This window comes from Apis mellifera, linkage group LG16, assembly GCF_003254395.2.
Source record: "Apis mellifera strain DH4 linkage group LG16, Amel_HAv3.1, whole genome shotgun sequence".
NCBI classification, from domain to species: domain Eukaryota; kingdom Metazoa; phylum Arthropoda; class Insecta; order Hymenoptera; family Apidae; genus Apis; species Apis mellifera.
This window is the reverse complement of record NC_037653.1, coordinates 6,002,722-6,025,276: the sequence shown is the minus strand read 5'-3', so window position 1 is coordinate 6,025,276 and position 22,555 is coordinate 6,002,722. Positions and strand designations below refer to the sequence as shown.

The following is a 22,555-nucleotide window of genomic DNA, read 5'->3' as shown; positions in this document are numbered from 1 at the left end:
GCGCAAATATTCCACCGGATTTAATTGTGGTTAACGGACGGTCGTAGACCGCCTCGACTTCCGGATAAGTAAACTAAATTTGCCATCCTGCAGGAGTAGAGAAGACAACATGAAAACTGTGTTACTCGGTTTGTCCCTGTTTCCTGTAAATTTCCGTTCAGCTCTTTGACCGTATAGACAGAAAAATTTCATTTTCCGTCTAACAGCTGTTCAAACTAACTTCGGCTACGTTGCTTAACAATCGCCGATTTCTTAGACGATTCTTTATTATCGCCGCGATAACGAGAAAATTTCGTTCCTCTTTTGACGGGAATTTTATTTTACAATAAAGAGACGGGGGAGGGGAAAAAAGTAATGACAATTTTGTTTTTCAATTGCCATTCCGATAATATATTGAAATAATGAAATATGCGAGTTTGTTTTCGAAACAATTTTTAAAAAAAAGAAAAAAAGAAAATTCGGCGGTTTATATTTTTATATAGATTTGGCGAAACGCGCAAATTGAAATAGAAAATTGTTATGCGTGTAAAATCATTTCGTAGCGTTTTCGGGATACAATTTAATGCACTCTAGAAGAATAAAATAAAAATTGCGAATTTTAAAAATTACGTAGAAAAAAAAACTGGAGGGAAAAATTTGTGAACTCAGCTATGCTTTTGATTACTTTCCAAAACAAATTATGAGGGGAGGGGGAGGGGAGGAAATTTCGACGCAGTTTTCATCGTATTGCGGATATACAGGCGGCGGCAAATATACCGACCGGTGAAAAAGTTGTTCGGGCCCGTTTCAAAAACTTCACTCTCGTATACGAAACTGTCTGAAAGTGTAAGTTCTTCACCGAAACTTCCGGTGAAAAATAAAAACAGAGCGGAGGAAACGTATTCGTATTCAACGAGACGATTTTTAAATGTAAAAATCTGTCTAAGTACACCAATATTGATTCCAACGAGAGATAATTACACCATTTATTTTCTAATTCGAAGAAAATCGCTTTGATAAATTTTTTCTTTTTTTACTTCGAATTCATTGAATTGTATTACAATTGTATCGTGTATGTGAAATTTATTTCGTTTCAGTTATCAGCGTGGAGGGGCCAAATTTCAATATATCGAAAGTTGATCGATCGCACATGGGTTTCTATCTTTGCATCGCGAGCAACGGCGTGCCACCATCGGTCAGCAAAAGGATCATGCTCACCGTCCAATGTAAGTAAGAAAATGTTATACGAGGAAAATTTAATCGTCGTTTTGTATCGAGACTTTTTAACCGATTAATTATTCTCAAATATTTTTATCTTTAATCCTTGTTATTCAAATTTATTATTATTTATTCGGTAATGATAAAATGCGAAAGTTAAAGTTGAAGGAAAAGACAAACGTTTATTCATGGAAAATTTGTTTTTCTTCTTTTCAGTTCCGCCCATGATTTGGGTACAGAATCAATTGGTGGGCGCCCAGGAGGGACAACAGTTGACTCTCGAGTGCCTCTCAGAGGCTTATCCCAAATCCATCAATTATTGGACAAGGGATAAGGACGAAATAGTTCCGCAAGGTAGGTTAAAACAATGATTCCACTGTTTTCTTTCCTCGCGTACATAGTTAATTACTCATACCAGTGCTTCTCAACCTTCTTCCACATTCCCTTTCGTATAATAATATTCCAACTTATAACAACTCTTCATAAAGAGTGCATGTGTAAAAAGATACATTTAACAGATCGAAGAGACGAATTCTATCCCTTCCCGTTATATTAATTATATCGAAAAATATTTTTAATACAAGAGAATCCTATCTTTGGTCGAAACTTTTCTTATTTAGCATTTCTCGAATACTTTAAATTCTATCTCAACCCGCAAGTTGAATGAATCCAAGATGAATTCCATTCTTCTCTTTTTCCCTATCCTATCTATCTTTCCACTTTTCGAGTAACCTAAATAATCTACGATCCCTTTTCATAATTATATATAAAGAGAAAAAGAAATTGTTAATATAAGGAATCCTTTCGTTTCTTTTCCGAGTAAAATCCAAGTAGAGCGAATCCATGCGATCTACTCGAAAACTAGCCGGTCGTCACCGGCTTGTGCCTCTTGTGTATCGACCATTGAACCGTTTCTCTTCCTGGATCGATCCTAACCTTTTCCAAAGGTATAATTACACGGGGCACGGTGCGTTCTCTTGTTGCACATGCCCCTATCCCCAAGGAAGAAGAGTAACGAGCTCTTTGAATAACGAAAGCTCCGCTATGCCAAACGCATAAACACGGGCACGGGCACAAGAAGGCGGTGTATAAACGTTCAACCCCGCGCTTTATGCTCGCCCCTATAAAAGCCAGCTTTAGTACTCTTTCCATCGATCCACCCTTCCTTTCAGATCCTCGCCGTATATATTTCCACCGTATCGCGATCTCTACCCCCGTTTAGTGGCTCGCGTCAAATCCATTTCGACGTGTGCCTCGCGTTCCTCCAACTTCCTCCTCCTCCTCTCCCTCCCTCCACGCTCCAATTTATTTCCTCTTCAATTACCACTTTGGCGGTGAGTTGACAACACCTTCGCTCGTCCTTTTCTTCGAAATCCAAACCAAACCGTTGCAATAAAACTCTTTTTCTTTTTATTTTTGTGGCCGCCTTAACTTTCTTCTTCTTCTTCTTTTCAGTTTGTTGTGGATGAATGTAGTTATGTGAAAAACGGTGGCCTTTGAGAGAAAGAATTGTTTAAAGTTTGGCGTCCAATTTCCAATTATTTGATATATATATATACGGATTTCCCTTTTATCGAATGATGGGCGGCCGATCAAAGAAGCAAATCGACTGCCTAGTGCGTTTATCTGATTGATACATCACGCGCCTGGGCCAAATGTTTCGTCAGATTTACCTTTCGCTCGGTTATTCAGAGCAGAATTAGCTTTTGAATAATACATCGGGGGATCGAAGCAGGACGTTAGAGCTATAACACGATTTTATCCGGCATTTATGAGGAGGAGAGTTGAGGATGCGTGTGTATGTATATGAAGATCGAAACGACAGGGTTTGCCCCTTTTCTCCTGTCGTTATTACGTCGCCAGCCTCGTTGATATTTGCTATATCTGTATCGAAACCAATAATAGCGCGTACAATGCGAATTTTGATCTCGCAATCGGGTTACAGCAAAATTCATTCGTCTTTCGATCGTCGTGTGCGTCGTATTTTCGTCATTTTTTTTTCTTCTTTCCTTTCCTTTCTTTCTTTCTTAAAAAAGGACTAAAAATTTATAACAAGCAATCTCTTCGTCGATCAACCTCCTTCTCCAATAAAATCTTGGATCATTCACGAATTTTTCGTGAAACATCAGCATTTTAGGTATAAGTTAACATTAGTTTAAATTATATTACGAGATACGATGAAGAATTCGATTCACCTAGATAAGATCAGGCGTTTAATTTGAGATTCATTAATATTTTCTATCGTTCAAAATGCAACTATCATAGTGAAACGTTGAATTGCAAAAGAGAATTGGATTTATCGAATTATTGCTACCCTCTTCGTAAATAAACTAAACCACGTTGCGAAACATTCGATCGTGGAGAGATTATTTTAATCGGAATTGGACTATCTTCTATTTCAAAGTAACAATCAATGACAAAAAAAACGCATCCATTATCGTCATGATGTCCAGTGTAAACGGGTAAAATTTATTCAACGCATATTTTTCTCAATCGTTGCGAAATGTTTTCTCTGAATCGTGTCGAAAACCGATTCATGGACATCCTCGATCGTTTCGCACAACTCCTTCCATTTCATTATTTCGCTTTGCATCCACGTACCCTTCATAGAATGCGAGCACACATACACATACATATATATATATATATATATATATATATATATATATCTCGTTCGATAGAATCTTACGAGTCGTAGAAACGGAAATGTCTCTGAATGGTGTCGATCTAAACAGAAATCACGTTAACTTAGCGTAGGTGCATGACGAATACCAAAATAAGGGGGGGCACGGTGAACAAGCGGGGCCATCTTTCAAACTGATTGAACTATTGTGACGCGTTTTTCGCTTTTGAAAAGAACGCTCGAATTTCTTCGATTCGTTTCGAAAACGGGACGAGGTGAAGGATATTTCTATTTATCGTCTCATCGTGGATAGGATAATCGTCAGGATATTTATTTATCGTTGAAAAAAAAAAAAAGAAAAAATTTACACGATATATTGTCGAATATTTATAAAATTTGTTACTTTTAGCCGTTATTAAAATTATTATCCGTGTACAGGTTTTTTTTCGCGAATTTTTAAAAAAGAAAGAAAAGAGGGGGAAAAGAGAAACCCTTTCACGAGACGTCGTGTAATATATTGCTTCGATATTGCATCGGTGGACTCTTCCTGCTTTTTTTTTTTTTTTTCTTTTTTTTTTACGGACGAACTATTCAGAATTTTTCCAACTTTCAATATTATATCGTAACCGGAAGAGTTTATTCAGAATATGATTAAATTTGTTTAGTAATATTCAACACACGTATGTAGTACGAGAGGGAAGCGTTTGTATAAAAATCTGCAGCTAAGCCGTTACCAAGTAGATATATAATGGATAAAAATCGGTCGTCATTCTCTTTTATTATTATTATTATCTATTTAATTTTTTTTTTAATGGAAAATAGATAATTAAAATAGAGTAGCATTTACGAAAATATTGTTCAACGAGATTAATTCCGAATCCCGAAATAAAAATTAAAACAAGTTTATAATACTCGTTCGATAATACTTGTAATTTAATAAACAGATACTTTGAATATTCGATGTGACAATAGAGAATAATTAGCAAGTCAAGTAAATTTATCTTCGATAGTAATATTTAGGAATTGAAGAAGAAATTTTCCTCCTCACAGTTATCGATAGTAAATGTTTTATTTCATAAAACATATATTCCTTTAGAACGAATAATATTTTTTTTTTTTTTTTTTTAGAAAAAAAAAAGGCGATTTTAATTGCATCCAAACAACCTGCGCAAACGAGGATGGAATATATTCGTTAGACGGTGAAACAGCAATACGGCTGTTCGCTCCGTTTAAATGGATGATGTACACTAAATTTTAATTATTAAAAAAATCTGGAGTCGCTGTACAAGACACTATTATTTATTAAAGAATATTTCATTTTTCGGGGAATTCTTAGCCGGGGATTCCTTCGCTTAAGATTAAGAATATTTGTTTATTAATATTAATTTTTTCGTTTAATATTCTTGGATTAAACAACTTTCGCATTTTCGCAGGGGGGAAGTACGAGCCCATGTTGGTGGACAACGCGTACAAAGTTCAGATGAAGTTGACGATAAATTCGGTCGGTCCGTCTGATTTTGGATCGTACAAATGCGTGTCTAGGAACGCATTGGGGGACACCGATGGCACCATTAAAGTTTATCGTGAGTAATTCAAATAATTCGTTCGTAATTGAAATTTTCAATATAAAATTATAGAATAGAAATTTCCTTCTGGTGGTAATTAATTTTCAATTTTATCAGAATTAATTAGACTCGTAAAAGGAAATTATAGATCATTGTGTATATAAATAACTAAACTAATCGTAAAATAATTCTATTATGACTTATTTTATCGTTTAACAGTTCCGGGAACTATGTTGCATTAAAGTGAAGTGTTTGCGCGTGTAAACTTCCAGTCATAATACTAGGAGTAACAAGGAGTTAAAATCTTTGGAAAGTTTTAGAACACGGATGAAGCTTCTTCCTAAGCTTTCGTAAAAGCGTTTAATAACTTCTGGCTTCAAAATTGTTTTATTTATAATTTCACGTTCAACGAAATGAATTATCACGCGATTTGTCATGTTTCAGCGATCGCGTCCTCGAATTCTACCGGAAGTACGACAAGATACAAAGGTAAGTTGGAATTTATTTATCACAAAAATTACTTTTCCGAAAGCAAGGGAGACGTTTAATCCTTTTTTTTTTTTTTTTTGCGAATAAATATCCGAAGAAAAATATTTTCGGAAATTTGCTCGATAAAAGGTATATAATCCGGTTCGATTAACCAGAAAATGAAATTTTCCCCGATATGTCAATGAGCACCGCCCCCTTTAAATTCTTTATTTATTAATTATCCAATCTATTGCCTAGAATTAAACCAAACGCTATTAATACGCATGTATATATATAAATACATACATACATACAAACGAACCTTTAAATCGGGAACAAATTATCAGTAATCCAAATAGCAGGTTAGGGAATTGAATCAATTTGTAGCGATGTTAATGCATTAGTGGTTTCGAATACAATTACGAAACGATTTGAAACCGAAACCGGAATCTCTTACGACTCATCGTCCAACGATTAAATATTACCTCGATCAAAAATTTTCAAAAATTTGCGATGCAAATCTTTGGGGGGAAAAAATCGACGAGCTCTATCCTCTTCTCTCCTCCCTTCGAAATTGCAAAAAAATCTCCACCACGATGGGAAAGGAAAATATTATTAACGAATCAACCCCGAAACCTGTTGTTCTCGCTATCACTCTATCGTTCGGATCGACCGATCCGGTATCTTTATCTTTTCATCTCACGAGGAATAGGACACGTCCCCTTCCCCTTTGTGCGCCAAGTGCTACTTGCCGAACGATGCGGCGTAAGGTACTTGCCTGGTGAAATAACGGGTCGCTGATTAATTAGATCGAGTGTCGAGGCATTTGTGCATGCCAATCCATCCCCACTCCAACTGTGCACATCCTCGGATGTAATTTCTACAAAAGACGAGCCATCCCTTTTCACGTACGCGAACGTACTTTCCTACCCTTATTTCGCCCATGGATAATCGCGTGTCGCCCTTTCGAAAATAAAATTGCCTCCTCCTATGATGAATCGAATCGGGGAAGGGTTAACGCGCTCGATTCGAAACTCCAGGAAGAGGAGGAGGATTAGTTTTGTTCGCTGTAAGCTGATAACCAACCGGAAATTGATCGAACTTGGTCATTATTGGCGTTTCGCTTCGCTTGTAACGTTTTCCTTTCTTTTTTTTTTACGAAATGATGAGCTTTAACTCGGTTAAGTTCTCTCTTTTCTCTTTTGTCTTTTTTTGGAGGGGAGGGGAGGATCTCTCTCTCTCTCTTCTTTTTCCCCTTTACTCGTTTGACGTTGATCGAATGTTTACGGAAGAACGAAGATATCAAAGGGAATCGATGTTGGTATTTTACTCGCGCAATGTTAAATGCACACTGACAGCTCCATTCGATGGAATGCCAATATAACTTTTTTGTATAAATGCATTTTTATCAACGGCCACCTCCTCGTCCGGATGTCGACAACTTCCCTATGAATTTTTATAGCGAGAAGCGAGAATTTTAACGAATGTTCTCCCATTGTTTCCTCCCGTTTTTCCCCACGGTTTTCCTTTTTATCATAATGGAATTCTTTGATACGATTCGAAGTATCCCGCCATATTATCTTTCTTTCTTTCCTTTCCTTTTCTTCTCTTTTTATTTTTATTTCTTAACCAAAACCATCCTGGCGAAGCTTCTTCAAATATAATTACATTCATCCAACGAATGCATCGAATAGAGCGAAATTATAAATTCAAAGAAATTTTTCTCTATCGTTTAGTTGTAAAAAAAAAAGAAAAAAAGAATGAGATACACGCATCGCCTTCTTTGATTTTACGAAGAAAGAATAATTAGGGGACGAATGCAATTTCGAAGCAGAGCGAGGAATCGTATCGTTTCAAATTGTTTTTAAACGACTGTCGAAAAGAAAAAAAAAAAAAAAAAAAAGAAAAAAGATACTTTCGCGATACGATATACCTCTATCTCTACGTGGGAACCAGACGAAAAGGGGGGGGTGGGAGGAGGAGGGGTGGGATATCCGAGCAACTTTTTTTTCTTTTTTTTTTTTTTTTTTTTTTTTTAGCCAGTGAGCAATCGCGTTACTAAGCTTTGTCGATTTCTGGCAAACAAATCGACACTTTTTATATCCATTGGGCATGCACGCCACCAGCTACCAGCATCACCTTCGATATCGATTTTGTTAACCGCTGGCATACTTCGTTGTCGGTATCCTTCGAGGCCATATAAAACGTACGTCCGTACGTACACCGGTGTATCTCCTCTGTGTAAATTGAATTGGCCGCTTAAGGCTATCGAAGGACAAAATCCCACAATATCGTTCGGTCACTCTATCACTGCACCTCCCCTCGTTTTTCCTCCGCGCGGTTTCTCCGCCCTATTGTTTGTTTTAAAGCTGTACAAAAGCGCAAATTTACAGATAGACGTGTCTTGTTTCAAATAACCTTTGAACAGGAGAGGGGAGGGGAACAGATAGGGATGAATCCTTCACTTTTCCCTTTGATTTAAGAGTAACGTAATATTTCTGCGAATATTTTACCTCGAAGAAAATGGAAGAGTAAATTTCGATGATTTTTTCTTTTTTTTTAATAGAAGTAAGGAAAGAAGATCTCGAAATTAATTAAAAAAAAAAATATCATCCCTTGAAACGATTGTAAAAAGGATATTATAATATTTTTTTATATAATAATACTTCTAAAGAAAAATAAATCAAATTTACTTGAAGATATCTTGGAATTGACTATCAAATTGTTTGGAGCGTAAGAGAAATGGGAATTTTCTTTTCCCTTTTTATTATTTCAAATATAAAAATTTCCATTATCAAGTTGTCGAGCGTAATGCGAAAAATACGCAGGAGCGTTGACAAAATCGGTACGTTTGAAATTCATAAGGTATTCCTATATGCATATATACATACACACACTTTGCTCTCCCCCTCCTTCCCGACTATTTTAATGCCTTTCCAAGGACAGTCCATCGTTGAACACGATCGCGACGCTCGTTTTTCAAGCCCGAGACGAGGAACCATTTCTGTGTGAAATCGTGAATGAATAGGAACCGCCGTGTCAGATTTACAAGCCCACCATCTCATTTGCTTTCGACAGGCAGCCGGTTGCGAAAAAGACGCACAAAAGTCGATAGAGGCCCCCGTTTCACCGAGGAGCCTAGACGTTTAGAAGAACGCCTCCGTAAAAAGCCCACGGTTGAATGCCATTTTGAACTTACACCTTGTTCATCAAACCCCTTTTTCCCTGCAGGAAGGGAAACGCCAGGCTTTTGCACAACTTTGCGCGTTTGTTTGTTTCTGAATGAACACACGCGCAGTACAAATATATCCCGAAAATTCTTCCCGGAAGTTTCAAGTTCGATACAAAAAAAGAAGAGATAATAATAAATTATTATCCCGCGATTTATTATTCAGCTTCGTTAATTTCGTCGCGCTGAAGAAGAAATATCTCTGTTTACTTTTGGTTTAAATTCTTTATTTTTCTTCTCTTTATTTATCATATCCTTTAATATTGCATTGTGTAATCTTTTTTGGGATGAAAGAAAATTTTAAAATATAAATTGTGTGAAAGAGAACGGGAAATAAATAAATGTTTAAAACGTTCCTTTATAAATAGTCGTTCGTTTTTTCTTCGTCGGTCTTCGAACAAAGTTATTCGCGATATTTCCAATCCTGTCATTATTTTTTCTTTTTAACTATCAAGGGATATTTTTTTTTTCTTATTTCGAAACTGTATTATCTGAGCCATTATTCAAAAGAGGACATTCTTAAGGAAAATTTTAGTTAAAATATTCTGAATCGAGGGATTTTTTTTCTTCCTTCCACTTCTTTACATCTAACGTGAACACTTATTTTTAAGCTATCCTCCATTAAAATATAAAAAATTCAATATGAAGGGAAAAGACGATTTCCAAAAAAAGTACTTAAAGAAAATACGTGTCTTTTAAATATAATTTTTTTCCAAATTTATTGACTTACAAATTCACTTATGTTACTTATGTATAAATGTATAAATCAAAGTGTATTCAATTATTTGCTTTAATGCAGTCATATCAGATTTCGTTCTTCATTCTTTCTTTCTTTTTTTTTTTTCTGTCTTTCAGATTTGTTTTTACCAGCTACCATTCCCCACTATATCATCCGATATACCTTTATGTCTATTATCTTCTTTCCTTTTGAACCAGTTCCCTGCGAAGCTTCTTTTCATTTATACCACATTTACATTTTCTCAAGGATCCCTCTTTGAAAAATGAACAATAGAAGGATTTCTTCATTTTCATGATCTTATATACCGCACTAGATCATTTGTAATTCGGTTTATGCCCAAGTATATCCTTAACCACGTTTGATATATTATAATTAAGGAGGAAGCGAAAGGCGGGTAATTGTTCTTCCTAATTAATATTCGACTCGTAATCCGTTATCTCTAGATCGATGCGTGAATTTATTAACGGATAATTTAACTAATAAAGCGCATTTATTATGAAATTATCGTCTAATTTACCTTCGAGTCGAGTTTAGGTGTGTACAATAATGCGTATAATAATAAGTGGTGATAAGTTTCAATATAATTAAGAATTTATTAATTTTCTCGTCGTAGGACGAGACTTCCTCCTAACGGAATCCTCGAGAATGCTTTCTCGTACGTGGAAATACTTTGTTGTTAAAAACTTCTCGTATACGTGTTATAAGTAATTACAATATGTATATATATATTTTTACATTTTGTAAAAAAGTATTTTGCAAATATATTTTCGCGTCATATTTAATTAACTGAAAGTTTTCTTCTATTCCATTTCCATCGTCCACGTGAAAAATTTCATTTCAAAATTTCCCCTCTCCTCTCCTCACCCCGTTCGAATTTAATCCCGAAAGGAAAGATTAAAAATTATTTTTAAATGGAAACAAATATACTTTACACTTTTGTTTCTTCTCAAATTTAATCGTGCTTCTAAGCTTGCCCGCATAACGTTTATTAAAATCGCGCACGAATTGAACGAATGATTAATTCTGGTGAAAAAAGAAAAAAAGAACGACCGGTATCGCAGAGGATATATCATGCATGGATATGGATTTCAATATCGATATCTTTATTAATTTCCACGATCGATCTCGATTCATATGTTTAATTACGTTATTTCTTAATAAGGGGGACATTCGTCCCCATTTTATCCCTCCCCCCTTTCACATCCTCCTCCCTCTTCCTACCGTAATGAAAAATCCTGGATTTATTATTGGCTCAGTGTCCAGCCGCATTTGCGTGTACTCAGTCGAAAGGTCCGAAATCGATATATGCAAAATATTTTGATGCTAACAGATTGAGAGGCGACGTTGCGTTCGATGGAAGATTTATAGAGCCGTTTCGGGCCATAGGTCAACTTTATTGAACTCTGCCCGCTCTTCTCTGCATGAGTACCCACCGCCACGGGATTTAGAGCAAATATCACGGTATTACTAACGAACAAAATCACGAAATTGCGGGGTCACATTGTGGATTAAATATTCAATGCCTAAACCAAACTTTTAATTATCAATTGGAATTGAACCGTAATTGTATACGATTCCATTGCGAAGAAATAGATTTGGGTTGAACTTTTGTTCAAATTTTTCTTCAGATTCCCCGTTTTGATATTAATTTAAATCGATTTTCCTTCGAATTTTCTCGAATCTCTTCATTTTCTGGAATCGCTTGAACCGTAATTATATACGATTCCATTGCGAAGAAATAGATCGTTTCTTAGATAAACGTCTTTATCTCATTCGAACTTTTATTCAAATTTTTGTTCAGGTTCCTTTTGATTTTAATTTTATTTAAATTGATTTTCCTTCGGATTTTCTCGAATCTTTTTATCTTTTGGAGTCATTTGAACCGTAATTATATACGATTCCATTGCATCTTGCGAAGAAATAGATTTAGGTAAAGTCTCATTCGAATTTTTGTTCAAATTTTTCCCCGTTTTGATATTAATTTAAATCGATTTTTCTTCGGATTTTCTCGAATCTTTTTACCTTCTGGAGTCATTTGAACCGTAATTGTATACGATTCCATTGCACCTTGCGAAGAAATAGATCGCTTCTTAGATAAACATCTTTATCTCATTCGAACTTTCGTTCAAATTTTTGTTCAAGTTCCTTTTGATTTTAATTTTATTTAAATTGATTTTCCTTCGGATTTTCTCGAATCTTTTTACCTTCTGGAATCGCTTGAACCGTAATTATATACGATTCCATTGCACCTTGTGAAGAAATAGATCGCTTCTTAGGTAAACGTCTTTATCTCATTTCGAACTTTTGTTCAAATTTTTGTTCAGATTTTGATATTAATTTAAATCGATTTTCCTTCGAATTTTCTCGAATCTTTTTACCTTCTGGAATCGCTTGAACCATAATTATATACGATTCCATTGCACCTTGCGAAGAAATAGATCGCTTCTTAGGTAAATATCTCATTCGAACTTTCGTTCAAAATTTTTCTTCAGATTCCCCGTTTCGATATTAATTTTATTTAAATTGATTTTCCTTTGGATTTTCGTTTAGATTCCTTGCGAGGAGGTATTTTATTTCCATGCTCTCCCGTAGAATTGAATTTTCTCGAATCTTTTTACCAATACCTATCGGGGGAAACGTGTCAATTATTCCCCGATCGTGGCGACAATTTAGCACGTTATACGTTATACATTTTTCAACAGGGCTTCCCATGTTCTTAAGTTCCCCCCTCCCCTCCCTCCTTCCTCATTACTCGAGGAAATACAGCAACGGCGTCCTAAGGCGCGTTTTTCACGGTGGCAAACGTATTTGGGTTCAATTTCGACAAAACGTCCGATCGGTTTTTCTATCTTGCGATGAAAAGCACAACCGCATTTTTCCATTTTCATTCGTATTTAACGTCAACCCTCGTCCCACAATCTTCGCTCAGCAAAGAAAAAAAAAAAAAGAAAAAGAAGAACCAGATAAGAGTCCACGATTCTCTCCTTCTCCCTCCTTTATCTAGAAAAGAAAAACGAATAGAATATAGATTTAAAGAGATATAGTGAAAAGAGTGAATTTAATTTTGTTGCAGGTAAACTGAGGCATAATTCGGGGAACGATATTTTCGAAGGGAATCAAGATATGTTGAAAGAAAGAGGTAAATAATTATATCTTATAATTAATATAATATTAATAAAATATTAATATTTTTTATCGATATTAATTTCTTAACGAGGGTACAAAAAAAATTATTAATTCTCGGTGATTCTGGATAAATTTTTAATAAAAAAAAATCCAGAAAAGATCGATCGTAAAAGAAAGAAACGAATCGAAGGAAACGAGATTCCAGAAGAGTTGAGGTTCCAAAGATAACGTATACTATTTTCTCAACCCTGAAAAATTGACGAACGACGGGAAAACCGATCGAGCCAAGAACGAATGCTTAAAATAACCATCTTAACCCTTCATAATTCGTCAAATCTTTTTCTCCCCCCCCCCGAAATTCTGAATTCTTTTTCCATAAATAAAGCGGCACGAATAACGCAATCCCCCAAAATTTGCAGATCTGAAGTTACGTGGCCGGAAAGAAACGAGCGGAAACGGGGAGGACGATTACGAGGATTCAGCCGCCGCGTCGAGCAAGAACTCTTTCAGCTTGATTTTCGTCTTGGCCACATTCTCCATTTACCTCCGTCATCATCACCCTCAGTTAAGAACGTTGCATCCGGCTTGAGGATCGGCCCGCGTGCAGGCCGATCATCGTCATCATCGGATCCTCCTTTCGATCGCGAGCCATCGAAAATTTGTAAATCCACTTAAAAATCCATCGTCGCTCAGGGACTCTATATTTCGGGGATAAAAAAAATTTTATCGAATCATCGTCATCCGCGCTGACCATCACTCATCATCGATTCTATTGTAAAAAGACATTAATTACTATTATTATTATTGTCATTATTATTATTATTTATTATTATTTATTATTATTATTATCATTGCGTAACGATACTAGCCTAAATCATAGGTATAAAGGGAAAAAAGATAAAAAGAAAAAAAAAAAGAAAAAGAAACTGTAATTTCGTAGAGTTAAGGATGAAAATAGTCGTTTTTCATCATGGCGGACGTTACGTGGCGAGCAATAAGTAATAGGAGATCCTGTTCTGGAATTGAATTTAATAGGTGTGCAACGAGAGTCTGGAACATGCTCAAATGATGAATGATATTTCGAGCTAGTCAATATTGAATTTTATTCGTTGCTTTCGATCCATCACTTGCGTTTAGGTATGTAGTTTAAACGTATTTAACATATTCTTATTTCTAATTCTTATTTTCTAATTTAGAATTATAATGTATACATATTTAATCATAATATTTATATTATTTTATATTATAGGTATTATTTAATTAATGATTGGTAACGATTAATTAATCAATTAATTAATTTATTTATTTATTTATTTATTTATCAAATTCCTTATTTTTTTTTATAATTGAATGGTGCAGAAAGGTATCACAAAAAAATGAAGATAATAATAAAAAGGATACAAAGACAGGGATTATGTCTAAAATTTGTAAATTATTTACAAACTTTTTATCAGAATTTTAATAACGTTTAAATATTATCGAAGCCGGACAGGCTTTCTCGAAATAAAAAAAAATCAAATCATTCGTTCAGGTATATATACATATATATATATATATATATATATATATATATATATATATATATATATATATACATATATATTTTTAACTAGACAATATAACTTTTTTGCTTTTTTTTTTTTTTATATAAAATAGTTACTGATCCTAGTTTTTCTTTTCTTTCATTTTTAGTTAGTCATTTTCTAGATGGAAAGATCGTTAATACGAAAGAGTATATATATATATATATATATATATACGTATAGAGATCTAGTTAGAATCGAGTATTATATAATTAATAGCGAGCTTGAAATAAATAGCAGCAAGAGCCTCGATGGAAGCCTCCAGTGATTCGTATTCGTACCAATGAAAACTTATATCGAACGAGCATTCGTGTACATATACATATATATATATATATAGACAACGTATATATGTATATTATATATGATTATACATAAAATACATATACTGTATATGCATAGGATATGTGTATATAATATGACTATACATAGTACTTTAGATTATAGTGTTATTCAAAGACTGAGAGTATCGTTTCGACGCTCTTGAACTGCATCAATAAATAATGATAATATAAAAAAATGGTGGCTGAATATAACCCGATAAAGATCATGGATCAGTATGAAGAATAGTATCCTTTTCCGTTTTTGTGACATAACGTGTGCAACAAAAATTGTATAACAAGTTTTTTCGAAGTATATAAATATATATAAATATATATATATCTGTGTGAAAATTTATCGAGGGGATGTGCTGATTTGGAGGATCAAAAAGTTGAAATCAGAAATTACAGAATTAGAAAGTTTGTGTAAATCAGCTCGTTTCGACGCAATGTATTTTCACTATTGATAGATTTAATGAAATATTTTGTACAATTTTTATCAAGAAAGGCCTAAGCACTACCATACTTTTCGTTCTATCCAGAAAATTGAATTTTAGAAAACAAAAATTTTAAAGATCTTACGAAGCAGCATATTTTCGAAATTCAAATTTTTATCTTCAAGAAGATTTCCAAATAATCCTCTAAACTAGTATCATTTCTTTGATATTCTTGTTGATCGATCGATCGATCGATCGATCGATCCATCGTGAAATTAAATAAAATTTTCGTTTAAGAAATTTCTACTGATTCTATCGTTCGAAATTATAAATATTGAACGATATTTCAAAGTGTACATGCAAGTGCGTTAATACATTTTTGTAACGAAGTTTCCGTCTGAGAAGATTTAGAAATCTCAGATCGAACGGAAGAAAAGTCATTGACTTTTACTATATAGTTTATAAATATATAATACGAGTCAAATGTAAATTGAAACTTATAGGCTTAATTAAATATAGATTTTATTAAAAAAAAAGAAAGAAAAAAAGAAAAAAAAAAGAACGTACGAAGAAAACGTGTGAAAGCTTATATAGATTTTAGAATTGAAAATTTTAATATAAAAATTAAATAGATGTACAATATGTTGAAATTGAACATGGTATATCGGTACGACGATATTTCGACTTTATTTCATTGCAGATAATTTCTTCATTTTTTAATTTGCTCGTAAATATCGACGAACGTTCGAAAAATTAGCAATATTTCATCGATTCATCAGATTTCTCTTAATGTAATATGCAATAACGTTCATTCGATGCGAATAACATAACAATTCAAAAAAGAAAGAAAATGAAAGAAAATGAAGGAAAAGTTCTTTCAATCGAATTTTCACTGCCTTCTCGACTATAATATTTATGAATCGGATCATCGATTCGTTCGATGATAACACCAGCTCGTAAATGTAATGTACCTTATTTGAATATTTGAAAGAAAGCTGATTATTCGCGATTTTTAGAGCATAAATAAAGAGGTAATACCAATATGACTGTGAGGCAGGATAAAAAAGGATCGCGGGTAATGTCACGGACAGTGTAATATTCCGTTTTGGGATCGTTCGCGTATCCATTTTCCAGTGATCGTAAAAAAAAAGGGGGGGAAGGAAGAGAGGAAGAAGAGAGGAAACGAATTTAAAATCTTTTTATTATTCGATGATGTAAGACGTATCTATAAGGATTTTTTTTTTTTTTGGAAAACGTGTAATCGTTTATTTAATATCCTTTGAAAGAATAAATTATATCTATTTTCATTTTTACGAGAGTGATACGATAAAATAAAAACTCGAGAAAGCTTCGAATATTTGGAATGATAATTTACATTCACAGATATTCGAATATTGTATTCGAATGGAAGGAGGTTATTATTTCATCCGATTTATGATTGACGATCTTTTCCCCTTTCCTTTCTATTATTATTATATTTTAATTGAAATTTTTAATCTCAAACTTTTCTTGATTCCGTTTGGAATAATTCATATGTATCGAAGCCAGCAAGTGCAACAATAACAGAAATTTCGTTCGATCGAAATTCGATAATTCGAGCGATCTGTTAGAAGTAATAATATACATATATACATATATATATATATATATATATAAAACAATTACGCGCAGAATACGACATACTTTTATATCATCCGCATTGTAGATACCATTTGTAATCAATGTTGAATGATCGATGTAATTATATTGTGATGCGAAAGTGATGCGAGTGTTTCGAAAGCGAATTATTTGTATGCTTGTAAGTAGATCCTAACAATGAAATGTGAAAACTGAGAGAGATTAAATTCGACGAGAGTATATATATAGATGAGAAGAAGAGATGTAACGAGTTATTACACACGATGTACAGATAGGCTGCATTTTCCTTCGCTAAGTAGCGGCGTGACTATATATGCCTCTATAACGTATAATATTGCTCATGAATATACGCGACTGAGAGTAAATACGATTCTTAAATGTACACACACAATGTTGGAAGAGAAATCGTTGGTCGATAACATCCTATCGTTTTGTAATAAATTTGTCTCTGATGAATTTTCTTTGAATTTTCCAGACTTCCAATATTCGTGGTTTGGAAATTGGAAAGAATAATTTTAAAAGTATATATAATATATATATATTATATATGAGAGAACGAAATGAAATAACGCCGTTAAATCATTTGTTTTATTATTACTTTTGCAATATGGTTGCGCCATACATCGTGCTTTCGGCACGCAATCTAGTCTTATAAGCACCATTGAGACCAGGAAATTGTCCACTGTCCGTGTACACATGAAAATACAAATTTATCACGTACCATTACTTCGAATTTATTTCATTTCCAATGACACGGTTGAAAATTACACGGTTATTTCAGATGATATAAGTAAGTATATATAAAAATATGTATATACATTAATTTATATTATTAAATCTATGCAAAAATATATTTTAATTATCTCGAGTGATTTATTTGATTAAATATATAATAAAATTTTAGAAATATCGTTGAAAAGAAATTGAATAATATTGGAATAAATTGAAACATAAGATCAATGAGTTAATTTTACTCTGTGATAAAAATTTCAAATTTTATTATACATAAAATATCATAGAATAATAGAAAAATATCATTATCGACCGCTACAAATGTAGAAATTATAAAAATATAGAAATTATCGTCTGTATTTAAATTAGAGGAAAAAAAATAGTATAAAAAATTAGAAAATTAATAAAATAATAGTAAAATAGTAAAAATAATAGTAATTAAATATTCTATATTTTAAAATATTCGATTGAAATTGACAGACGCCTAGATTGACCTTGCCCATCGAGCAATAGTTACCAGGTGAGAAAAGGTTACACGTTAGCAGTTTCTTTTTGACTTCTATACCATTCGGATGTGTTGAGGCTATACGCGTACAATTTCATGTATAATTTAAAGTTACATACTAATTTTGTATTAATTACGTTTATTCAAAAAAGTTTTAATTATATTTTAACTACGAATGTAATAGTTGAGTGCGTTTTTTATACCAGTATAGAAACACTTCGTTATTAATACGAGTAAATGAAAAATTATTCCAACGTGTAATTTATGAACGATAAGTTAATTTTTTGTGAATTTATTTTTTAAAAATGTATAGCAATTATGAATACAATAATTGACTTATAAAACAAAATAAAAGTTTAGAATTTTTCAATTTTTATAGGATTATTTGTATAATATTAATTTTAAATTATTATTATAAAAACATACTGTAAGCGTAAAATTGATAATAAAATTTTTATGCCATTTCTATAACATTTCCAATATTATTCCGATAAAATATTTGAAATAAAATTTTAATAATTTATATTTTCTTTTCCAATATAAATTTGATAAATCTGTGATTAATTAGTTTATTCTTGTAAAAATTCAGAATATAATAAATCTGGAATAAAATAAATCGAAATTTTAATATTACTATAAAATTTTAATAATCTTAAATAATAAATATTTAAATATCGATACAAATTAATATTAAAATTAATATTTATTATTTTATAAAAATTCTATAAAAATTAAATATAAAATTAAATAACTTTAATTAAACTAGTATTTTTATATTGTAAATTTTTATTTATAAAATATTATATAAAAATATATATAAAAATATAATATTTAAAAATATGAAAATCCATATAAAATATATATGTTTACAAAAAAAGATTAAATCAAATAAAATAGATTAAAATTGTTAATTAGTAAATTGAATAATACAATAAAATTTATCGATCATTTTTTGTATATATTTATATATATATATATATAATATAGAGAATAAATATCCAAGAGACAAGAAAGGCAAATAATAGAGAAAAGGACAGAGATAATAAAACTATTGCAATCAGCGCCATCTTCAGAGTGCCGCAAATGAAACTCATAAAGGAAGGATAGAAAATAATAGAAAAAGGATAGAGATAAGCTAAGAATTGACTAGTGATACCATCTTTTGGCTTCGGAAAATATCTTCTTAAGATAAGGTAAAGTAGAATAGGAATTAACGTTTAGTGCCATCTCTTGGTGATTCTCTAAATTTATGTTTCTAAAAATATTCAAGAGATGGCACTAGTTTTCAATTCTTACTCTACATAATCTTTCACAACATTCAAGAGATGACGCTAATAATCATTTCTAATTCTATTTCTATCCTTTTCTCACTATTTTCTATCCTTTCATTATGAGTTTCATTTGCGGCACTCTGAAGATGGCGCTGATTTCAATATTTTTACCCTATCTCTATCCTTTTCCTACTATTTCTTTTCCTTGTCTTACTCTGCGAATTCATGGGCGAAAAGAATATTAATTTCTGATCAATTTTAACGTATTGTTAACCAATTTCTTAATTAGAAATCTTAATAAAATCAATTCTATTCACTTTTCATACGTCGTAAGTGTCTTTCAATTTTTATATTTTCACTTTTTTAATTTTTATTATAATTTTAAGGATATATTTTTATTATATTGTTTATAGATGGGTCTCTACACGTAATCACCTCCTCGTTGATGAGATCTGGTAATTGGCATCAAATATTCGATTAAGAAAAAAATGTATTATTATATTGGAAAAATTATACTAGTAATATTATATTAGAAAAATTATTTTATGAAAAGTAATGGCAAGAATTACGTATTAATAAACAAAAAATAAATAACTTCTTACATAAAAATTTCTTTTTTATTTTCAGCTTACAATTTCAATTTTTCCCTTTTCTTTTACATCATGATATGACAACGAATTACACAATTACTTCGGGGAGTAATAATGCTCATTGATTAATATTTTTAAAGGTAACATTATATATGATATGATATGATATGATCTCATTATGTAATTCAAGTTCATCATGTATGCATAACGAGCTATGATTTTGTTTCATTCGTATAGCTATTAATAATCATGTCGACAAGAAATTCTTATGCTATAATGAAGAATTAGATCATAACGTATAGTGCATCAACCGGATTTTGTCACAGGGTTGCCTTTGGGTTGGTTAACGAGAGTATCATCTTGTATTTCAGCGATGAATTGAGTTGTAAATTTATACAGAAGATATCAAAGCTATTTATGATATCACAGAGACAATAGATCGTTCAAACCACTATGTTAATTTTCCCTTTAGCAAAACCTATGGAGTGGTAATTTTATATAAACATGAAATATATCAACTTATGCTATTAATTAAACGCGAGAATATACGTGTACGATAAATAAATAAAAAATAATGAATAATAAATCATATCGTTATCGTTTTCTTGGAATAATATTTTGCATTAAATTTTATCATACATAAATATGCAAATAATTTTGTATCAAATCGAAAAAACGATGTCATTTGAAATTATCGATTTTTTGATTAAATAAATGATAAGTAAAGTAATTGCGATTAATTGTAAATAATATTACGGGATATATATTTTTTTTATGGAAAAGTAGTTACACGATAAAAATAATGTTTTTCGAGATGAAACAACAAAATACTATTGAACAAATATAATTAGCAGGAGCGATAAAATATCTCAAATATTTTTCAAATAATTTTTTCAATTTAATTTAATTTATGTATATATATGTATATATATATATATGTATATATATATAAATTTTATTAAATTCCATTCAACGAATTCTTTTGATCAAGAAAACAAGTTGTCTGAAATAAAAAACAATTTTTTAATTAAGGAAATAAAAATATTTTCAGTAGGGAATATTTTGAAAAATTAAAAATTTGTTCTTTGTTACAGAATAGTAGAGTGACATATGGAAAATTTAATATGAATTAAATGGAATTATATTCAAAAATATTAATTTTTTACTTTTTTTTTTTCTTTTTTTTTTTTTACATCACATAGTCATCACATCACAGGAGGTGAAAGGTAGGGTATTTGAATATAGAATACATTTTAAGTGGAATTTTTTAAATGGGAATTACGAAGACATTGATGACATTTTGAATTATTCTAGTATAAATGCATAAATTCTATATCCATATATAAAATTTGTTAAATAAGAGAAGAATTATTCCATACGAAATATCGCAAGGGAAAAAGCTTTTTAGTTTATTTCATTTCCATTTCATATTTCATCCATTAATCGAAATAGAGTAAACTGACAATTAGAAAGCATTTTCATTTTAAATTTTGGCCGTATATCTTTCCCTTTATTTATTGCGAAAATTATTGCTCGTTTTATCGTTTTTAAACGAATTAAATATTTATAGAATATTTCGTAATAGCGTAATCATTTTTTTTAAAATTTTATTAAAAATCATTCTCCGGAAAAATAATATCGTTTATTCCAGCAGCATTAGCAAGTAAAATAAATCACCTTTACAGAATTTTAATAAACTGAAACTATATGTTTTCATTATCACTATAAAGTTTGCAAAATAATAAAGATTAATAATCGATAAAAATCTGAATAAATTTAAATACGGATCAAAACTTTATTTAATAATTAAATAATAAATAACTTATTTTTTACTTTTACAACAGTATATGCACTATTCGTTATCAGAGATGGCAGAGATTTTCATTTTGAAAATTCTATACGTGCACTCTGCTATTATGATTCAAAATTTGGAAAAGGATAACAAATACAATATATCATACAATTAACGAAAATGATACACAATCAAGATAAAGATGTACGCGATAAAACTCAAATTTCCGTTTAAAAAATTTATCACATCGTATTAAATCATATATTATATAGATATTTGCAAAAAAGATAACATATATGTAGGTTATTTGTTTTTCAAAAAAGTATACAATATCAATTCCAATGAAAATCTTTGGATCATCTATACATATAAAACGTTTTCCAATGAAGCCAAATGAACGATTAAATATTTTTCATTTTTTAATATTATAATAAAAAAATAATAATGGACGAATTTGTTTTTCTATGAAATTTAAAAAAAAGTCAAATTTATTTAAATAAAATCGTATTTCATATTGTTAATTATAAAAAAAAGGAAAAGAAAAAGAAAAGAAATTGAATTTTGAATCAAGATAATGAAGAAATCAATGCAAAAGATGATTGTTACTAAGCTAAATAATAAATTGATAAAAGATGAATAAAAATCTCTTTTTGATCTCTTGTTCATTCCGTTGCATCGAATTGTTTATTACCGTATAAATCAAATGCAAACAGTTGTAAAAACACGTATAGAAGGTCTGC

At 31.4% G+C, this 22,555-nt stretch overlaps 1 protein-coding gene across 1 annotated transcript in view; it reads left to right on the top strand.

Annotated features, from left to right (window-relative positions):
- LOC410655 (lachesin) overlaps window positions 1-13,851 on the top strand; it is a 214,929-nt gene extending 201,078 nt beyond the window's left edge. The window contains exons 6-11 of the mRNA XM_026445719.1: window positions 1,077-1,205; window positions 1,414-1,551; window positions 5,254-5,403; window positions 5,830-5,874; window positions 12,895-12,960; window positions 13,367-13,851. Coding sequence (XP_026301504.1) covers window positions 1,077-1,205; window positions 1,414-1,551; window positions 5,254-5,403; window positions 5,830-5,874; window positions 12,895-12,960; window positions 13,367-13,536 — 698 coding nt within the window. The 3' untranslated portion in view covers window positions 13,537-13,851. The remainder of the gene's footprint in view (window positions 1-1,076; window positions 1,206-1,413; window positions 1,552-5,253; window positions 5,404-5,829; window positions 5,875-12,894; window positions 12,961-13,366) is intronic.
- The last annotated feature ends 8,704 nt before the right edge of the window (window positions 13,852-22,555 follow it).